The 22,599-nt window shown below is 40.8% G+C and overlaps 2 protein-coding genes across 3 annotated transcripts in view; one reads left to right on the forward strand and one right to left on the reverse strand.

Moving 5' to 3' along the window:
* Positions 1-7,254, forward strand: part of scu (hydroxysteroid 17-beta dehydrogenase 10) — a 34,382-nt gene extending 27,128 nt beyond the window's left edge. The window contains exons 4-5 of the mRNA XM_071663199.1: positions 1,801-2,038; positions 6,944-7,254. Of these exons, the coding sequence (XP_071519300.1) occupies positions 1,801-2,038; positions 6,944-7,134 (429 nt within the window). The 3' untranslated portion in view covers positions 7,135-7,254. The remainder of the gene's footprint in view (positions 1-1,800; positions 2,039-6,943) is intronic.
* Positions 7,255-12,143: 4,889 nt separating this feature from the next.
* LOC139749394 (transcription termination factor, mitochondrial-like) overlaps positions 12,144-22,599 on the reverse strand; it is an 86,252-nt gene continuing 75,796 nt past the window's right edge. For both annotated transcript variants that reach the window (XM_071663201.1, XM_071663200.1), the window contains exon 9: positions 12,144-16,578. In XM_071663201.1, the coding sequence (XP_071519302.1) occupies positions 16,392-16,578 (187 nt within the window). In that variant the 3' untranslated portion in view covers positions 12,144-16,391. The remainder of the gene's footprint in view (positions 16,579-22,599) is intronic.

Raw genomic sequence — 22,599 nt, forward strand, 5'->3', positions numbered from 1 at the left:
GCACAACTCTATCCATAGCCCACGCCTCGCAACCATACAACATTGTTGGAACCACTATTCCTTCAAACATACCCATTTTTGCTTTCCGAGATAATGTTCTCGACTTCCACACATTCTTCAAGGCCCCCAGAATTTTCGCCCCCTCCCCCACCCTATGATCCACTTCCGCTTCCATGGTTCCATCCGCTGCCAGATCCACTCCCAGATATCTAAAACACTTCACTTCCTCCAGTTTTTCTCCATTCAAACTCACCTCCCAATTGACTTGACCCTCAACCTTACTGTACCTAATAACCTTGCTCTTATTCACATTTACTCTTAACTTTCTTCTTCCACACACTTTACCAAACTCAGTCACCAGCTTCTGCAGTTTCTCACATGAATCAGCCACCAGCTCTGTATCATCAGCAAACAACAACTGACTCACTTCCCAAGCTCTCTCATCCCCAACAGACTTCATACTTGCCCCTCTTTCCAAAACTCTTGCATTTACCTCCCTAACAACCCCATCCATAAACAAATTAAACAACCATGGAGACATCACACACCCCTGCCGCAAACCTACATTCACTGAGAACCAATCACTTTCCTCTCTTCCTACCCGTACACATGCCTTACATCCTCGATAAAAACTTTTCACTGCTTCTAACAACTTTCCTCCCACACCATATATTCTTAATACCTTCCACAGAGCATCTCTATCAACTCTATCATATGCCTTCTCCAGATCCATAAATGCTACATACAAATCCATTTGCTTTTCTAAGTATTTCTCACATACATTCTTCAAAGCAAACACCTGATCCACACATCCTCTACCACTTCTGAAACCACACTGCTCTTCCCCAATCTGATGCTCTGTACATGCCTTCACCCTCTCAATCAATACCCTCCCATATAATTTACCAGGAATACTCAACAAACTTATACCTCTGTAATTTGAGCACTCACTCTTATCCCCTTTGCCTTTGTACAATGGCACTATGCACGCATTCCGCCAATCCTCAGGCACCTCACCATGAGTCATACATACATTAAATAACCTTACCAACCAGTCAACAATACAGTCACCCCCTTTTTTAATAAATTCCACTGCAATACCATCCAAACCTGCTGCCTTGCCGGCTTTCATCTTCCGCAAAGCTTTCACTACCTCTTCTCTGTTTACCAAATCATTTTCCCTAACCCTCTCACTTTGCACACCACCTCGACCAAAACACCCTATATCTGCCACTCTATCATCAAACACATTCAACAAACCTTCAAAATACTCACTCCATCTCCTTCTCACATCACCACTACTTGTTATCACCTCCCCATTTGCGCCCTTCACTGAAGTTCCCATTTGCTCCCTTGTCTTACGCACTTTATTTACCTCCTTCCAGAACATCTTTTTATTCTCCCTAAAATTTAATGATACTCTCTCACCCCAACTCTCATTTGCCCTTTTTTTCACCCCTTGCACCTTTCTGTTGACCTCTTGTCTCTTTCTTTTATACATCTCCCACTCACTTGCATTTTTTCCCTGCAAAAATCGTCCAAATGCCTCTCTCTTCTCTTTCACTAATACTCTTACTTCTTCATCCCACCACTCACTACCCTTTCTAATCAACCCACCTCCCACTCTTCTCATGCCACAAGCATCTTTTGCACAATCCATCACTGATTCCCTAAACACATCCCATTCCTCCCCCACTCCCCTTACTTCCATTGTTCTCACCTTTTTCCATTCTGTACTCAGTCTCTCCTGGTACTTCCTCACACAGATCACAAGTCGTAACTAATGAATTAATTTCACAGGTTAACCTGGGTGGCACCTTCAATGTCATTCGTCTGTCTGTTGCACTAATGGCTGAAAATGAGCCAAATGCAGATGGACAGCGAGGTGTTATAGTCAATACTGCAAGTGTAGCTGCCTTTGATGGTCAGATTGGACAGGCAGCATACTCGGCAAGTAAAGGAGGAATTGTGGGCATGACTCTCCCTATTGCTCGTGACTTAGCACCAGTGGGCATCAGAGTTTGTACCATTGCACCTGGTATGTGAAGCCTTATATCTTCTGTTAATGTAGGATATGATTATTATTATCATTTTCTTTTTCATATTTGATCACTGTTTCCTTTGTTAGTGAGGTAGCACAAGGAACTGACAAAGAGAGGCCACATCCATTCTCTAGCTGTCATGTGTAATGCATTGAAGCCACAGCTCACTATCCACAACCAGGCCTCACAGACCCCACCATGGTTTACTACAGGTGATTTACATGCCATGGATTAGTCCATTGACAGTACTTTGACTTTTTTTTTTTTCATTGGAGTCTCCAGTCATGGACAAAAGTCCACATCAAGCCTGGGCCTTAATTGAAATATAGAGAGGATTATGATAGGGAAAAAGAAGAGACAAAGGAAAGTTTTCTCACACATATACACCTGCCTTATCCCATGTTAGTGAGGTAGCGTTAAGAACAGAGGAGTGAGCCTTAGAGGGAATATCCTCACTTAGTCCATTTCTCTGTTCCTTCTTTTGGAAAATTAAAAATGGAAGGGGAAGATTTCTAGCCCTCTCCTCCCTCCCCTTTTAGTTGCCTTCTATGACACCCAAGGAATATGTGGGAAGCATTCTTTCTTCCCTATCCCCAGGGATACAAGGGAAAGTATCTATGAATTGAGGAGTAAGTGAAAAACCTGTCTTCTAAAATGTGACAGCTCATAGTCATTAGAAAAGACATAAGAAGGTAAAGAGTTCCAAAACTTCTCTTCCATGCATGCATCTTGCATGAGCAGGCCCTGATCGTTCAAAATCTTTTTCACTCCCTCCTTCCCCCTCCAATTTGGTCTCCCTATTTTCCTTGTGCCCTTCACTTATGACAGATGTGTCCTCTTTGTTACCCTTTCGTCACTCATTCTCTCCATATGTCCAAACCATCATTTCGGCACACCCTCTTCAGCTTTCTCAACCACTCTTTTTATTACTACACTTCTCTCAAACTATCATTACATTCTCAGTCAAACCGCTTCACACCATATAATGTCAAACATTTCATTTCCAGCACATGCACCAGCCTTGCACAGCCTCATCTATATCCCATGCCTCACATCCATGTAATATTGTTAGGATTACTGTACCTTCAGACATACCCATTTTTGCTCACCCACGTAATGTTCTTTCTTTCCTCGCATTCTTCAGTGTTTCCAGGACCTTCACCCCCTCCCCCACCATATGACTCACCTCCACTTCCATGGTTCCATTCACTGTCATACCCACTACAGGTACTTAAAACACTTCACTTCCTCCAGGTTTTTGTCCATTCAGACTCACACCCCAACTAACCTGTCCCTTGATTTTGCTGAACCTAATAAACTTGCTTTTATTCACATTTACTCTCAAATTTCTCCTGTCACACAGTCTTCCAAACTCAATCACTGCCTTCTGCAACTTCAAACTCGAAACTGCCACCAGTGATGTATCATCAGACCACAGCTGACTCGCTTGCTAGGCCATCTCATCCCCCATAGACTGTATACTCGCTCCTTTTTTCAAGACTTGCATTTACCTCCTTTGCCACCCCATCCATATACAAATTTATCAACCATGATGATATCACACACCCGTGCTGCAGACCAACCTTCGCTTGGAACCATTCACACACCAGTATTCCTACTCATATACATGCCTTATGCTCATGATAAAGACTGCTTACTGCTTCTAGCAGCTTTCTTCCCACACCGTATATTCTAAAGATCTTCTACAAGGCATCTCTATCAACTCTATCCTATCCTTTCTCCATATCCATGAATGCCACATACAAATCCATCAGTTTTTCTAAGTATTTCTTACACACATCCTCACCTACTCATGAAACCACACTGCTCCTCCCCAGTCTGATGCTGTGTACATCTCTACCCTCTTAATCAATATCCTCCCAGACACCTTTCAACATATATACACTCACCTTTATCCCCCTTGCCTTATACAGTGGCACTGTACATGCATTCTGCCAATCCTTAGGCACCTCATCATGATCCATACATACATTGAAAATCCTTACCAACTAATCAGCAGCACTGTCATCCCCTTTCTTAATAGATTCAACCACAGCACCATCCACTCCAGCCGTCTTGCCACATTTCATTTTACATCTTACCACCTGTTCTCTCTTCACCATGACGCTCTCTATTTGCATAACACCCCAACCCAAACACCTGAAATGTACCTCCTAATCATCAAACACATTTAAGAGTCCTTCAAAATACTTACTCCATCTCCTCACTTCATCACGACCTGTTACCACTTCCCCTTTTGCCCCCCTTCGTCAATGTTCCTGTTTGTTTGTTCAATTACTTGTAATTTTGCCAGGACTCCTTTCTGGTTTTGCCCAGGATTTCCTTTCCAGAGGCTCCTGCAGCCTGAGGCTTCTCTACAACCAGTAGTAAGAAAATAGAAGACTCGTTTGGAGTGAGAAGTTATTTGATGAGACTGTACTCTTAGTGATACAGTCTCGCCAAAGGTGACTTCACTTTCAGTGGAAGCTTATGGAGGGAGAGTCTGGTAATGCAATTTGTCTCACCTATAAGCAAACAGAGAGTTTGTGTTCATCATTCCTTTTTAGACAAAGATTCCCTGTGGAAAGTTTGAGAATGAGTAGTTCTACTAGTTTCTGAGAAATATGGCAAGGCACTGCACAAGTCCCATCCTTGAGATGCGTTCCACTTTTTCGGATAGTCCTTTATAATGGTTAGCCTGCTATTCATGCTGGAGAATAGTCAGAAATGAGTGGTTACATCATCCTTCCAACTAGGGTCTTGCATTGCTTGTCTCTAGCTTGCCAGCTCAACAATGTTTAAACCAGATTAAAGATGTAAATCATCCATATTTCCATGATTAGAAAGTGTTGCAGTATGGTTGCCTGTTATACAGAAATTGGGAAAAATTATTCAAACCATTAAGTCTGCAAAAAACATTGTCCACCTCCCCCTTATATTTTCAAAGGCGATAAGTGGCTAAGGTTTGCTGTGGGTACAAGCATACAACACACTCAGGGTGAAGTCATCGTAAATCTGATTGCTGAGCCTTGCGTTGCTAACAGCAACTTCCCCTAGTGTGCTTCTGACTGTCTTAGGGGAAAATGTTGTCTTTGTGCTTTTTCTTTCAGTCTCTTCATCTTGGGATATGAACACCATCTGTCTAGTACCTCTTAATATCTTACATCTCTCTGAGACACAGATGTACACTGATGTTCTCACTAGTCTCCTATTCATATCAGACCTTAATCTTGCTCACAATTCTGGTTCAAAGGTGTCCTTGTGCTTATTCCAACGTCAACACACCAGTTGCAATCCTCAAGAACTCTGAGTCCCCAGACTTTGATGTTATGTGGCTCAAGGTGTCTCCCAACGACTACGTTTCCTTTGTTTCACCTAATGCTTCCACAATTCTACAAATTTTATGACTTTCTTTGTCTAAACTCCTACCATGAGACTGTGGCATCCTCTGACCCGCAGACTGAGATCCTGTACTATGGGGTTTCAATGTTCCCCATAGGGAATGGTTGAATTCCTCCCATATGGATTGTAGAGGGACTGAAGCTTTCTTATTGTCCATTCTCAGTGATTTAGAGCATATTATCTCACACATTACCCATATAAACTATATATTTCGCTTGATACTTTTCCATGGTCATCTTTACCATGAAAATCTGATCCTTCTACCTTTCCTAAAACCTGTACACATTTGTAAATATTTTACAGAGGAAATATCAGTATATGTAAACAAATAAACAAATGACATTGAAGTTCTTCATAAGTGCTCCCTTGGTCTTGCCCGTAGCCAGCCTCTTGCACAACTCCTTCTGTTTGAGATGTAAAGATATTTCTCTTGCACTTCATGCAAAATATGATTGGCTTTAGGAGCTGTCAGGCAATTGTTGACAGCCATAGTCCATGGTAGTAATCCAGGTTGCACAGATACATTCATGTGCGAGACCAGCACACAGCACCATGCCAGAAGGCAAATGGGGATTGTAAATTATCACCAGTGTCACATAACACCAGAAGGAGGGTGCACTAATTGCTGTAATATGGTGAGCATGTGATTTGAAATATTTTTTTACCTTTTTCTTTTCAATTTTTTTTTTTTTCTTTTTGGTATTCAAGGGTTGCCAACTGAAATTGTAAATGTACATTGCATTGAACATTTCATGGCCTTGAAGTAAAGGTAACAGAGGTTTTATTGCATTTCACTTTGGTGTTCTGTTGTGTCTGTGCAGTATATTTCATTTGTTTTATTGTCTAGTATGCACTTAGGTTGAAAACAAGTGCGGATGTATTTGTAATGAGAGGGCAAGTGTCTGTGCCCCTCTTGTATGCATAATTTTTTTAAGCATATCTTTTGAATTCTATTCTTTTAGAAACTGCAATATGTGCTAAAAAGGTGGATTTTTCAACCCCGTTTCCACCCCACTTAGTCTTCTTCTTTGACAAGCAGGGAATACATAGGTAGAATTCTTTCTCTTCTACTGCTCTATCCCTATGACTCTCTTCATAGGATTACACATGACAGCTAGAAAATGGATGTGAGTAGATGCAGCCTTTCTTTGTCTCTTCCTGGCTAGCATGGAAATAGCAATCAAGTATAAAAAAGAATCATTTAAGTGATTTGATACATAAAACCAGTTTCAAGACTTGAAAAATTGAGATGCATGTATTTGCCATCCACTGACCCTAATGCATCATGTTATGTTATGTAACCAGGCCACTCTTTTCAACATAAGCTGTGATTAGCTAGCATGCAGATTTTGATGTTTGAAGATAGCATATTGTTTCGCAGGGTATTTTACTTGATGTTTTATGGTCAAGTTATCTTAGGCTGTTTAACGTATATTTGTATTTCAGGCATGTTTGGCCATAGCATTTAGTGTGGACATAATTTTTTTTTTTTTTCCTAGGTTTGTTCAAGACACCTTTGTTGATGAACTTGCCCGAAAAAGTGCAGACCTTCTTGGCCAAAACTGTTCCATTTCCACAGCGTTTAGGTGACCCAGATGAATTTGCCATGATGGTGCAAGCAATCATAACAAATCCCATGATGAATGCGGAGACTGTGCGTGTAGATGGGGCCATAAGAATGCAAGCATGAGGCTAATCTCCTTTCCCATTGTTTTCCTGAAAAAAACTTGTCTGAATTTTGATGATAGTTGTGAGTAGGAAATGCAAATGATTATTAGGACTTAATAAAGTTAGTTTGAGTTTTACAAAATTAATCTTTAATTTTGCCTCTTTACCATTGTAAAGTGGTTTACTTGTTTTCTAAGGTATGGGAAATGAAAACGCTGTTTGTGTTTACCATTTAACAAAATTATTGTTGTACAATGTAAACAAAGGTATGATCTCATTTTGTTCATCAGTGTGTTAATGTTAGAAATAAGCAATAGTTAATTACTTTTTTAGTAGGTAGACGTGCATTTTTATTTATGTCATGCATATATTTAAACTTCTCCAAGAAGTTTGGTTGTTAGCTAGTGCTTGAAATATTTGTGTAAGTAATATTTGTTATATATGTAATTGCTTTTCCTGCATGAGCAAGGTATCATATGGAATATGTGAATGATGACCACATTTACATATATTCTCTCAGTAGCTGTTTTATGCACGGAAACCAGAGCCTACTTTGTGTAGCCAAATGTCACAGATTATTCCAAGGCCTACTTTAGTACTTGATATACGCTGGCTCAGTCCATTGCCCCAGTCCAGTACATTCTGTCCCGTGTATGTCTCTCACCCTTCACTATGTTCTGGCTATGAAACCTCAATGCTTCCCTTCCTCCATCCTTCCATCTCCTTGGTCTTTCTTTACCCCCTTATCTCCCGTAACTTCTGAGACATAGATCCACTTTCTTTGCTCATCCTCACAATATGTCCAAATTAGTTCAGCACATCCTGGTCAGCTCTCACAATTAGGCTGGGGTTACTACCACACTTGCACAGTCATTCCATAAATGATCAACGCACCTTACACAGCATATTGTTCCTTAGGCATTTCATTTCCAGCATATTCACACACTTCTGTTTTTGGGACCAAGACTCGCATCCCTGCAACACTGCTGTGACTTTTGTACCTTCAGACACCCATGTTTCCTCTGACCTCTGTCCACACATTCCTCATACCCAGGATCTGATCCCCTCCTCTCTCCCCATGATTCATTTTAGCTCCTGTGGCTCCATCTGCTATCATGTCCTCTCTCAGATATCTGCAGCACTACAATTACTTTAAGTCCTCCCCATTCAAACAAACTTCCATTATATTTATCTTGTCTTATCTCCTTGCTGCTTTACTTTTGTCCTTATTTACTCCCAGCTCTCTCCTTTCACACTGTCTTAAACTTTGTCATAATCTTCTGGAGGTTCTCTCTAGAGCCTTCTCATGTCTTCTGTAAACAGCTTCTGAGTCACCTCCCATCCTCATTATACTTTAGACCCACCTCTCACTCTAAAACCCTTGCATTTATCTCCCTCACCACCCTGTTCATAGACAGATTAAAGAACCTTAGTGGCATCTCATATCCTAGACAGAAACCTACCCTCAATGAGAACCACTTAAAATCCTCCCTTCCAACTCGGACATGCCTTGCTTTCTTGGTAAAAAATCATTCTCCCAACAGTTTTGTAACACCAAGAGGGTCTCTCTGTCAACTGTATCATATAATTTCTTCAGGTCTACAAATGCCTTGTGCACTTCACTCTTTCTCCAGGTATTTCTGACACAAAGTCTTCAAGCCAACACCTGGTGTAAACATCCTCCACCTCTCCTGTTGCCATGTTTCATCCTAATTTGACATTTGCACACACACAATTTTCCCATATCCTAGACTAGGTACACTATATGAGCTTGTGCCTTTGTAATTCAAGCGTTCATTTTTGCTCCCCTTGCCTTTAATGTCATGCACCTTACCATAAGCCATACAAACATTGAATAGCTTGACAAACCAATCAATCAAGAACATTGGCAACCCTTTCTTGAAAGTTGAACTGCATTCCCATTTACTCCTACAGCTTTACCACTTTTTAATTAATGCATGGCTCTCACTGACATATAGTAGGTTCTTAAAAGAATTGAGTAGTCACCACTTGCTTATACGAAAGAATGAGTGATACATACAGCAAGTTGTTGCTTGGTGATGACATAGCTTTGTGGGCAAATTCAAGTGAGAAATTGCAGTAGCTTATGTTTAAGTTTGAGAGTTTGTATGAAAGAAAGTCAAGAATAAATCTCAATAGAAAAGGTTAGGAGAGAAAAGAGATGGGTCTATGGAGCGTGTGTGTTTTAGATGTCAAAGCAAATGGAACCATAGGAGCTGAAGTGAGCCATAGGGTGGGTGAATGGGAAAAGGTCTGGGGTATGTAAAGGAATGTATGAAAAGAGAAATTTTTGTGTTGATGTATAAAGTCATCATGTGTAAATGGACAGGCTTTAAAATGAAAGGAAGTGATGTTAAGAATACAGCTCAACATATAGGGTTGATGTACATGAAGGGGGCAATGGGTGGTTTAACAAAAACCTGTAATGAAGGAAGAACTTTTGGTATGGGGGTTTTTATGGCAGGTTGAGAATGCATAAGGAGCAGTATAATATGAATGTGAAAGGTTTGTTGAATAAACGTAGGTATAGTGAAATTTTAATGTTATATGTGAAGGTCGTGGCATTAATGTATAAATGGCAATGTGGTGGCTGGGCATGCTTTCTCTTCTTCTTGTGTACCTATATGTGTAACCCAACAATAACATTTCATGAGTGAGGGTGAAGTTCTACTGCGATGGTGCGTAAAGGCAGCAAAGGGTTGAAACAGACAAGGTGTACATGTAATACTCTGTGTGTGTGATATAGATGAAATGTGAATATAGTTAGTATGTTGGGGAATGTAAACATGTGTCTGGTGGTGATTGGAGCCATTCATTGGTCTGTTCTTGGACATGATGGACAACCCATAACATCAAACAGGGTACCCTGAGTGGGAGAAAGAATCACTCTATCGCGTGTCGAGAAGGCGACTAAGGGGTTGGAAACAAGAATGGTAATTAGTGGGAAACTTAAATGTGGTGATGTAGAAATGGTATATGAGTAGAAAGAGATTTTGTATCTTGAGGAATAAGACATGGATGTTTGGCTTGTGTGATATGAGTCTTGAAGGTAATATGGTGAATGGTTGGAAACTCAGAAGAGTGAAAGTGGCATGGGTTGGTGTAGGGACAGCAGAGTTGGGAGGTAAAGTGTAAGAGCAATTGTACTTAAGGTAACTAAGTGGATGGACAGAAATGGTATTTGGTACCACAATGCATTATGATTGAAAACATAGACGGTATAAGTCTTTGTGAGGTTTGTATATATGGTGATGTTAATGCAGACAGTGCAATTTGGGCAGTGGTTGGAATGATTAGCAAGTGATATGTACTGTGAAATGTAGCTGTGTGTGATTTATGTTATGAATTTGTATAGCATGTGGGCATATGTATACATGTGCATGTGGGTGGCTTGGGCCATTCTTTCGTCTTCTTCCTTGTGCTACCTATATGTTCATACCCATACACACTCAAACATTATCCCTGAGGTAGGGGAGAAAGAATTCTACCTCCGTATTCCCCGCGTGTCGTAGAAGGCGACTAAAGGGGGTTGGAAACAGACGAAGGAGTCACGTGGAAAGTGCTCTGAATGTGTGTGGATGTAACCAAGATGAGAAGAAAGGAGAGATAGTTAGTATCTTTGAGGAAAGAAACCTGGATGTTCTGGCTCTGAGTGATTTGGAGCTCAAGGGTAAATGGGTAGAATGGTTTGGAAACATCATAGGAGTAAAGTCATGGGTTGATGAGAGGACAAGAGCAGGAGTTGTGGGAGGGTGTGATAGAGTGTAAGGAAGCAAATTGTACATTAATGTGGGTAAAACTGTAAGTGGATGGACAGAAATGGGTTATTATTGGTGCTTACGCACCAATGCATTTATGGATCTGGAAAAGGCATAAGACAGGGTTGATAGAGATGCTTTGTGGAAGGTCTTGAGTATATATGGTGAGGGAGTTAAGCTGCGAGAAGCAGTGCAGTTTTTATCAAGGGTGTAAGGAGTGTGTACTTGTAGGGAGAGAAGAATGAATCATTCCCAGTGAAGGTTGGTCTGCGGCAAGGGTGTGTGATTACACCATGGTTGTTTACTATGAAAAGAGTAAGTGAGCTGGGGAAGGAGACTTGTGTGAGGAAGTACCAGGAGAGACTGAGTACAGAATGGAAAAAGGGATGTATTTAAGGAAGCAGTGATGGCTTATGCAAAAGATGCTTGTGGCATGAGAAGTGTGGGAGGTGGGCAGATTAGAAAGGGTGGTGGGATGAGAAGTAAGATTATTAGTGAAAGAGAAGAGAGAGGCATTTGGATGATTTTTGCAGGGAAATAATGCAAATGAGTGGGAGATGTATAAAAGAAAGAGGCAGAAGGTCAAGAGAAAGGTTCTAGAGAAGAAAAAGAGGGCAAATGAGAGTTGGGGTGAGAGAGTATCATTAAATTTTAGGGAGAATAAAAAAATGTTTTGGAAGGAGGTAAATAAAGTGCGTAAGACAAGGGAACAAATGGGAACTTCAGTGAAGGGGGCTAATGGGGAGGTGATAACAAGTAGTGGTGATGTGAGAAGGAGATGGAGTGAGTATTTGATGGTTTGTTCATGTGTTTGATGATAGAGTGGCAGATATAGGGTGTTTTGGTCGAGGTGGTGTGCAAAGTGAGAGGGTTAGGGAAAATGATTTGGCAAACAGAGAAGAGGTAGTAAAAGCTTTACGGAAGATGAAAGCCGACAAGGCAGCGGGTTTGAATGGCATTGCAGTGGAATTTATTAAAAAAGGGGGTGACTGTATTGTTGACTGGTTGGTAAGGTTATTTAATGTATGTATGACTCATGGTGAGGTGCCTGAGGATTGGCGAAATGCTTGCATAGTGCCATTGTACAAAGGCAAAGGGGACAAAGATGAGTGCTCAAATTACAGAGGTATAAGTTTGTTGAGTATTCCTGGTAAATTATATGGGAGGGTATTGATTAAGAGGGTGAAGGCATGTACAGAGCATCAGATTGGGGAAGAGCAGTGTGGTTTCAGAAGTGGTAGAGGATGTGTGGATCAGGTGTTTGCTTTGAAGAATGTATGCGAGAAATCTTAGAAAAGCAAATGGATTTGTATGTAGCATTTATGGATCCGGAGAAGGCATATGAGAGTTGATAGAGATGCTCTGTGGAAGGTATTAAGAATATATGGTGTGGGAGGCAAGTTGTTAGAAGCAGAGAAAAGTTTTTATCGAGGATGTAAGGCATGTGTACGTGTAGGAAGAGAGGAAAGTGATTGGTTCTCAGTGAATGTAGGTTTGTGGCAGGGGTGTGTGATGTCTCCATGGTTGTTTAATTAATTTATGGATGGGGTTGTTAGGGAGGTGAATGCAAGAGTTTTGGAAAGAGGGGCAAGTATGCAGTCTGTTGTGGATGAGAGAGCTTGGGAAGTGAGTCAGTTGTTGTTAACTGATGATACAGCGCAGGTGGCTGATTCATGTGAGAAACTGCAGAAGCTGGTGATTGAGTTTGGTAAAGTGTGTGAAGGAAGAAAGTTGAGAGTAAATGTTAATAAGAGCAAGGTTATTAGGTACAGTAGGGTTGAGGGTCAAGTCAACTGGGAGGTAAGCTTGAATGCAGAAAAACTGGAGGAAGTGAAGTGTTTTAGATATCTGGGAGTGGATTTGGCTGTGGATGGAACCATGGAAGCGGAAGTGAATCATAGGGTGGGGGAGGGGGCGAAAATTCTGGGAGCGTTGAAGAATGTGTGGAAGTCAAGAACATTATCTCGGAAAGCAAAAATGGGTATGTTTGAAGGAATAGCGGTTCCAACAATGTTGTATGGTTGCGAGGTGTGGGTTATGGATAGAGTTGTGCGGAGGAGGGTGGATGTGCTGGAAATGAGATGTTTAAGGACAATGTGTGGTGTGAGGTGGTTTGATCGAGTAAGTAATAATAGGATAAGAGAGATGTGTGGTAATAAAAAGAGTGTGGTTGAGAGAGCAGAAAAGGGTGCTTTGAAATGGTTTGGTAACATGGAGAGAATGAGTGAGGAAAGATTGACCAAGAGGATATATGTGTCAGAGGTGAAGGGAACGAGGAGAAGTGAGAAACCAAATTGGAGGTGGAAAGATGGAGTGAAAAAGATTTTGAGTGATCGGGGCCTGAACCTGCAGGAGGGTGAAAGGCGTGCAAGGAATAGAGTGAATTGGAACGATGTGGTATACCGGGGTCGACATGCTGTCATTGGATTGAACCAGGGCATGTGAAGCATCTGGGGTAAACTATGGAAAGTTCTGTGGAGCCTGGATGTGGAAAGGGAGCTGTGGTTTCGGTGCATTATTACATGACAGCTAGAGACTGAGTGTGAACGAATGGGGCCTTTGTTGAATTCCTAGCGCTACCTCGCGCGCATGAGGGGGAGGGGGTTGTTATTTCATGTGTGGCGGGGTGGCGATGGGAATGAATAAAGGCAGACAGTATGAATTATGTACATGTGTATATATGTATATGTCTGTGTGTGTGTATATATATGTATACGCTGAGATGTATAGGCATGTATATTTGCGTGTGTGGACGTGTATGTATATACATGTGTATGTGGATGGGTTGGGCCATTCTTTCGTCTGTTTCCTTGCGCTACCTCGTTAACGCGGGAGACAGTGACAAAGCAAAATATAATATACTGTTTTTAGTTGCATTCATGTCTGTAATTACAGCTTTCATATTTATTGCCTTCCAGATGTAATTTGCCTCCAACAGCTGCTGCCATCTAGGATGAGCAACATCCCTTGCATTCATTATCTCATTACCTTGATCAGATTCCCTTTATTGCATCTGCTAGCTACTGTGTCAGACATACTGTAACCTTTTCATGTTCGTCTTATTCATGTCCGAAAGATTTGGAGGAAAATTTCCTGTGATGGCCATAAATATATCAGTATCTACCACTCTAAAACCCACTACTCTTATACACTTCCAACATTGCTACTACTTCCTTAACAAGACAAAAGTCTATTCTGATATCCTTTTTTTTTTTTTTTTTTTCCGCTGTCTCCCGCGTTTGCGAGGTAGCGCAAGGAAACAGACGAAAGAAATGACCCAACCCACCCCCATACACAATGTATACACATACACGTCCACACACGCAAATATACATACCTATACATCTCAATGTACACATATATATACACACACAGACACATACATATATACCCATGCACACAATTCTCTTCCAAAATGATAAATCACCCTTAAGCTGCCTTTCACATTAACACTATATTATTTCACTATAGCTGGGACATTAAGTACTATGGATTATTTGTGGCTTAACACTTAACTACTGAGAGAAGATTAAAATTTGTGATATGTGGTTTACTAAATCAAAGGCGAAGTTGGACAGAATGGTGGGCAGTTTTGGTGATGTATGTAGGATAAATGCTGAAGGTGAATGCAAACAATGGATAAGAGTATGGCATAGTTTTTGATAGGGTTAGAAGATGATTATTTAAGGTCAGTTTGTCCAATGAAGAACTAGAGGTTGTGATCAAGTTTAAATACTTAGGAATAAAGTCTAAAAAAAAGGATGATGTTGGGAAAGCCGAGTTGAAAGCAAGATCCTGCAAGGGTTAAAAATTCGGGTTCAATGAGAGCTCAGGTTTAAAAGAAAGATTTAAGAAGTTTGCAATAAGGATTAGTACTACTGGTGCTGGTGTATAGATATAAACTCTGTATTATGTCAGGACAAGTTGAGGGTAGGAACATCAAGCATGGATAACATGCAGTTGTTGAAATTAAGAGGATAGACAGAATGATGTGAAACGAGTCATATGGCATGGAAAAATGAGAGACATTGATAGGTCTTTAGAGTCTTTGGTTTTGTAGAATGTAATGCAGATGACAGGTTGGTCTTAAGATATGACAATAAAACTGTGCGGTAGATGGTAGGAAGAGAGATACACCATTTGAAATGGAAATATGTAGAGAATTTACTACAGTTAAGGATTAAATTGTAATGATTGAGGACTGGTTGTAATTGAAACTTTTTGTGTATGGAGATATAATGGAGAGAGAGACTGGTGTCACTGACAGTGCGTGATGTGAAAAAGTAGGAGACATTTCTATCACTGTGGGTATCTTTCATTTAGACACCCTAGGCATGAAGGGAGGATGTGTATTATCAAGTTCAGAGGCTGTAAGTACCTGATCCACCCTAACAAAACAGAAGTGGTGTGATGATGCATATAATGAAGAAAGATAATGCCTTTTTCCTCATTCATAAATTTCTCCACTGTTTTCAAAAAAATAAATGTAGTTATTTTGTACTGCATTATTTTACTATTGAAACTGAATAATTTGAGGCATGGAGAAAAACTAACACCTTTTTCCTCATTCATAAATTTCTACACTTTTCAAAAAATAAATAGTGATTTTGTACGGCATTATTTTACTATTGAAGCTGAATAATTTGAGGCATGGAGAAAAACAAACATAAACAATGCTTTATTCAGGAATAATTCCTGCTGTCTGTAGGATCCTTATTTTTCATCATGAACAAATTCCTCCAAAAAAAACATCAGTGGATCTGCCACGAAAGTGGTTCCTTAAACCTAAGAGATGCTCTAATCTTAATTTAATTAACCAGGCAAGACCTAACTTAAGCAAACTGCAAGGCTTACCCAAGCATTTCCAAATGACTTTGTGACTTTGGTTATGTTTTTTCAAAAAAAAACATGCTCATATTTTAAGGAAATAGTACACAAATGTCACATCTGAAGCAAAGCTGTGGAATTCTCTTTCTTTTCTTGCCTTTCCTTATAACTCATTCTTCAAGAGTCAGGTCTACATATGCTTAGTGAACTATAACAGATTTCATTATTTTTCTTGTACTCTAACTTTGACATGATATTGGCTGAAAGATGCTCTAATCAGATATTAAAACAGTTACCATTAAAAAAAAATAAAGCCGTTGTCCTACTAAAGGAATGGCTGAAGAAATGAGCTGCCCTACCTCCTTGCCTTAATTAAGGAGCCAGGAAGGTTAAAAAAATTTATACACATACTGGCATTTTTTTTCTAAAAAAAAAAAAAAAAAAAATGGATGGCTTATCACTCAGTCCAAAAAAATAATCTAAATATACAGTACTTCTGAATGTGGACACAGGCCATACAAAACAGAGTTACAATACCCCCATTTTGACATAGCAATACTACTAACCTTCCCTATATGACATTTTTTGTGCCTTGCAATTTTTTTTTTTTGAAGCTTTACAAATCATGAAATCTATACATTAAACATTACGACAATAATATCCAAACTTTGTTTCAAAGTTTGACTTGCTTATGGTACTGTATATTATGCTGATTTTTGTACTGGGTAATAACATTTTTAAACTGGTTAGGTGTTTTGCATAAAATAATTAAGGGAAATGGAAAATATCCAATCTTCTTCAGTTCCTGGATTCTCTCTGCTGTTCTTGTGTCAGAATACTGGAACACTCTCATACAAGATCTGCGAATGAAAAAACAACTCGGTATGAAACACTGAATTATGAAGATTAATATTTTGACTGCTTTTAAAATTAATAATCTGATGTAGGCATAAAGATAACACTATCTATATCTCTGATGCCTGTTCCCTTTATGAACTCTCTCAAGGGGTTGACCACAGCAAAAGTGTCTCCATAACTAGTGAACTCAAGTGCTGCTTCCTAGCCTTTATGCCTCATCCTTAACACACCACTGGCAGAAGACAACTCTAGTGCAGTGTTTCCTAACAACTACTTCAATTTAATGTATCTTCAAAGTGCTCATGCCTAATGTTCCAATCCACTACTTCTACCTAATGCTCCTACCTAGTATTCTTATTTGTTGTTATCTGAGGCCCTAATCAAGGCCATCCTATTAACACTATATATATATATATATATATATATATATATATATATATATATATATACATTATTATTATTATATTTGATCGGTTTCCTGTGTTAGAAAGGTTGTGCCAGGAAACAAACAAACAATGGCCCATCCACTCATATACATATACATGTACATATCATTTACACATACATACAAATACACAGATATATATATATATATATATATATATATATATATATATATATATATTTTTTTTTTTTTTTTTTTTTTTTTTTTTTTTTTATACTTTGTCGCTGTCTCCCGCGTTTGCGAGGTAGCGCAAGGAAACAGATGAAAGAAATGGCCCAACCCCCCCCCATACACATGTACATACACACGTCCACACACGCAAATATACATACCTACACAGCTTTCCATGGTTTACCCCAGACGCTTCACATGCCTTGATTCAATCCACTGACAGCACGTCAACCCCTGTATACCACATCGCTCCAATTCACTCTATTCCTTGCCCTCCTTTCACCCTCCTGCATGTTCAGGCCCCGATCACACAAAATCCTTTTCACTCCATCTTTCCACCTCCAATTTGGTCTCCCTCTTCTCCTCGTTCCCTCCACCTCCGACACATATATCCTCTTGGTCAATCTTTCCTCACTCATTCTCTCCATGTGCCCAAACCATTTCAAAACACCCTCTTCTGCTCTCTCAACCACGCTCTTTCTATTTCCACACATCTCTCTTACCCTTACGTTACTCACTCGATCAAACCACCTCACACCACACAATGTCCTCAAACATCTCATTTCCAGCACATCCATCCTCCTGCGCACAACTCTATCCATAGCCCACGCCTCGCAACCATACAACATTGTTGGAACCACTATTCCTTCAAACATACCCATTTTTGCTTTCCGAGATAATGTTCTCGACTTCCACACATTCTTCAAGGCCCCCAAAATTTTCGCCCCCTCCCCCACCCTATGATCCACTTCCGCTTCCATGGTTCCATCCGCTGCCAGATCCACTCCCAGATATCTAAAACACTTCACTTCCTCCAGTTTTTCTCCATTCAAACTCACCTCCCAATTGACTTGACCCTCAACCCTACTGTACCTAATAACCTTGCTCTTATTCACATTTACTCTTAACTTTCTTCTTCCACACACTTTACCAAACTCAGTCACCAGCTTCTGCAGTTTCTCACATGAATCAGCCACCAGCGCTGTATCATCAGCGAACAACAACTGACTCACTTCCCAAGCTCTCTCATCCCCAACAGACTTCATACTTGCCCCTCTTTCCAAAACTCTTGCATTTACCTCCCTAACAACCCCATCCACAAACAAATTAAACAACCATGGAGACATCACACACCCCTGCCGCAAACCTACATTCACTGAGAACCAATCACTTTCCTCTCTTCCTACACGTACACATGCCTTACATCCTCGATAAAAACTTTTCACTGCTTCTAACAACTTTCCTCCCACACCATATATTCTTAATACCTTCCACAGAGCATCTCTATCAACTCTATCATATGCCTTCTCCAGATCCAAAAATGCTACATACAAATCCATTTGCTTTTCTAAGTATTTCTCACATACATTCTTCAAAGCAAACACCTGATCCACACATCCTCTACCACTTCTGAAACCACACTGCTCTTCCCCAATCTGATGCTCTGAAGAGTGAATGTTGGGGTGAAGAGGGTGGTGAGAGTAAGTGAGCTTGAGAAGGAGACCTGTGTGAGGAAGTACCAGGAGAGACTGAGTACAGAATGGAAAAAGGTGAGAACAATGGAAGTAAGGGGAGTGGGGGAGGAATGGGATGTATTTAGGGAATCAGTGATGGATTGCGCAAAAGATGCTTGTGGCATGAGAAGAGTGGGAGGTGGGTTGATTAGAAAGGGTAGTGAGTGGTGGGATGAAGAAGTAAGAGTATTAGTGAAAGAGAAGAGAGAGGCATTTGGACGATTTTTGCAGGGAAAAAATGCAATTGAGTGGGAGATGTATAAAAGAAAGAGACAGGAGGTCAAGAGAAAGATGCAAGAGGTGAAAAAAAGGGCAAATGAGAGTTGGGGTGAGAGAGTATCATTAAATTTTAGGGAGAATAAAAAGATGTTCTGGAAGGAGGTAAATAAAGTGCGTAAGACAAGGGAGCAAATGGGAACTTCAGTGAAGGGCGCAAATGGGGAGGTGATAACAAGTAGTGGTGATGTGAGAAGGAGATGGAGTGAGTATTTTGAAGGTTTGTTGAATGTGTTTGATGATAGAGTGGCAGATATAGGGTGTTTTGGTCGAGGTGGTGTGCAAAGTGAGAGGGTTAGGGAAAATGATTTGGTAAACAGAGAAGAGGTAGTGAAAGCTTTGCGGAAGATGAAAGCCGGCAAGGCAGCAGGTTTGGATGGTATTGCAGTGGAATTTATTAAAAAAGGGGGTGACTGTATTGTTGACTGGTTGGTAAGGTTATTTAATGTATGTATGACTCATGGTGAGGTGCCTGAGGATTGGCGGAATGCGTGCATAGTGCCATTGTACAAAGGCAAAGGGGATAAGAGTGAGTGCTCAAATTACAGAGGTATAAGTTTGTTGAGTATTCCTGGTAAATTATATGGGAGGGTATTGATTGAGAGGGTGAAGGCATGTATATATATATATATATATATTTTTTTTTTTTTTTTTTATACCTCGTCGGTCTCCCGCGTTTGCGAGGTAGCGCAAAGAAACAGACGAAAGAAATGGCCCAACCCCCCCATACACATGTACATACACACGTCCACACACGCAAATATACATACCTACACAGCTTTCCATGGTTTACCCCGGACGCTTCACATGCCCTGATTCAATCCACTGACAGCACGTCAACCCCTGTATACCACATCGCTCCAATTCACTCTATTCCTTGCCCTCCTTTCACCCTCCTGCATGTTCAGGCCCCGATCACACAAAATCCTTTTCACTCCATCTTTCCACCTCCAATTCGGTCTCCCTCTTCTCCTCGTTCCCTCCACCTCCGACACATATATCCTCTTGGTCAATCTTTCCTCACTCATTCTCTCCATGTGCCCAAACCATTTCAAAACACCCTCTTCTGCTCTCTCAACCACGCTCTTTTTATTTCCACACCTCTCTCTTACCCTTACGTTACTTACTCGATCATACCACCTCACACCACACATTGTCCTCAACCATCTCACTTCCAGCACATCCATCCTCCTGTGAACAACTCTATCCATAGCCCACGCCTCGCAACCATACAACATTGTTGGAACCACTATTCCTTCAAACATACCCATTTTTGCTTTCCGGGATAATGTTCTCGACTTCCACACATTTTTCAAGGCTCCCAAAATTTTCGCCCCCTCCCCCACCCTATGATCCACTTCCGCTTCCATGGTTCCATCCGCTGACAGATCCACTCCCAGATATCTAAAACACTTCACTTCCTCCAGTTTTTCTCCATTCAAACTCACCTCCCAATTGACTTGACCCTCAACCCTACTGTACCTAATAACCTTGCTCTTATTCACATTTACTCTTAACTTTCTTCTTCCACACACTTTACCAAACTCCGTCACCAGCTTCTGCAGTTTCTCACATGAATCCGCCACCAGCGCTGTATCATCAGCGAACAACAACTGACTCACTTCCCAAGCTCTCTCATCCCCAACAGACTTCATACTTGCCCCTCTTTCCAAGACTCTTGCATTTACCTCCCTAACAACCCCATCCATAAACAAATTAAACAACCATGGAGACATCACACACCCCTGCCGCAAACCTACATTCACTGAGAACCAATCACTTTCCTCTCTTCCTACACGTACACATGCCTTACATCCTCGATAAAAACTTTTCACTGCTTCTAACAACTTGCCTTCCACAGAGCATCTCTATCAACTCTATCATATGCCTTCTCCAGATCCATAAATGCTACATACAAATCCATTTGCTTTTCTAAGTATTTCTCACATACATTCTTCAAAGCAAACACCTGAACCACACATCCTCTACCACTTCTGAAACCACACTGCTCTTCCCCAATCTGATGCTCTGTACATGCCTTCACCCTCTCAATCAATACCCTCCCATATAATTTACCAGGAATACTCAACAAACTTATACCTCTGTAATTTGAGCACTCACTCTTATCCCCTTTGCCTTTGTACAATGGCACTATACACGCATTCCGCCAATCCTCAGGCACCTCACCATGAGTCATACATACATTAAATAACCTTACCAACCAGTCAACAATACAGTCACCCCCTTTTTTAATAAATTCCACTGCAATACCATCCAAACCTGCTGCCTTGCCGGCTTTCATCTTCTGCAAAGCTTTTACTACCTCTTCTCTGTTTACCAAATCATTTTCCCTAACCCTCTCACTTTGCACACCACCTCGACCCAAACACCCTATATCTGCCACTCTGTCATCAGACACATTCAACAAACCTTCAAAATACTCATTCCATCTCCTCATATCACCACTACTTGTTATCACCTCCCCATTTACGCCCTTCACTGAAGTTCCCATTTGCTCCCTTGTCTTACGCACCCTATTTACCTCCTTCCAGAACATCTTTTTATTCTCCCTAAAATTTACTGATAGTCTCTCACCCCAACTCTCATTTGCCCTTTTTTTCACCTCATGCACCTTTCTCTTGACCTCCTGTCTCTTTCTTTTATACTTCTCCCACTCAATTGCATTTTTTCCCTGCAAAAATCGTCCAAATGCCTCTCTCTTCTCTTTCACTAATACTCTTACTTCTTCATCCCACCACTCACTACCCTTTCTAAACAGCCCACCTCCCACTCTTCTCATGCCACAAGCATCTTTTGCGCAATCCATCACTGATTCCCTAAATACATCCCATTCCTCCCCCACTCCCCTTACTTCCATTGTTCTCACCTTTTTCCATTCTGTACACAGTCTATCCTGATACTTCCTCACACAGGTCTCCTTCCCAAGCTCACTTACTCTCACCACCTTCTTCACCCCAACATTCACTCTTCTTTTCTGAAAACCCATACTAATCTTCACCTTAGCCTCCACAAGATAATGATCAGACATCCCTCCAGTTGCACCTCTCAGCACATTGATATCCAAAAGTCTCTCTTTCGCACGCCTGTCAATTAACACGTAATCCAATAACGCTCTCTGGCCATCTCTCCTACTTACATAAGTATACTTATGTATATCTCGCTTTTTAAACCAGGTATTCCCAATCATCAGTCCTTTTTCAGCACATAAATCTACAAGCTCTTCACCATTTCCATTTACAACACTGAACACCCCATGCATACCAATTATTCCCTCAACTGCCACATTACTCACCTTTGCATTCAAATCACCCATCACTATAACCCGGTCTCGTGCATCAAAACCGCTAACACACTCATTTAGCTGCTCCCAAAACACTTGCCTCTCATGATCTTTCTTCTCATGCCCAGGTGCATATGCACCAATAATCACCCACCTCTCTCCATCAACTTTCAATTTTACCCATATTAATCGAGAATTTACTTTCTTACATTCTATCACATACTCCCACAACTCCTGTTTCAGGAGTATTGCTACTCCTTCCCTTGCTCTTGTCCTTTCACTAACCCCTGACTTCACTCCCCAGACATTTCCAAAC

This window comes from Panulirus ornatus, chromosome 7 (assembly GCF_036320965.1).
Source record: "Panulirus ornatus isolate Po-2019 chromosome 7, ASM3632096v1, whole genome shotgun sequence".
NCBI classification, from domain to species: Eukaryota; Metazoa; Arthropoda; class Malacostraca; order Decapoda; family Palinuridae; genus Panulirus; species Panulirus ornatus.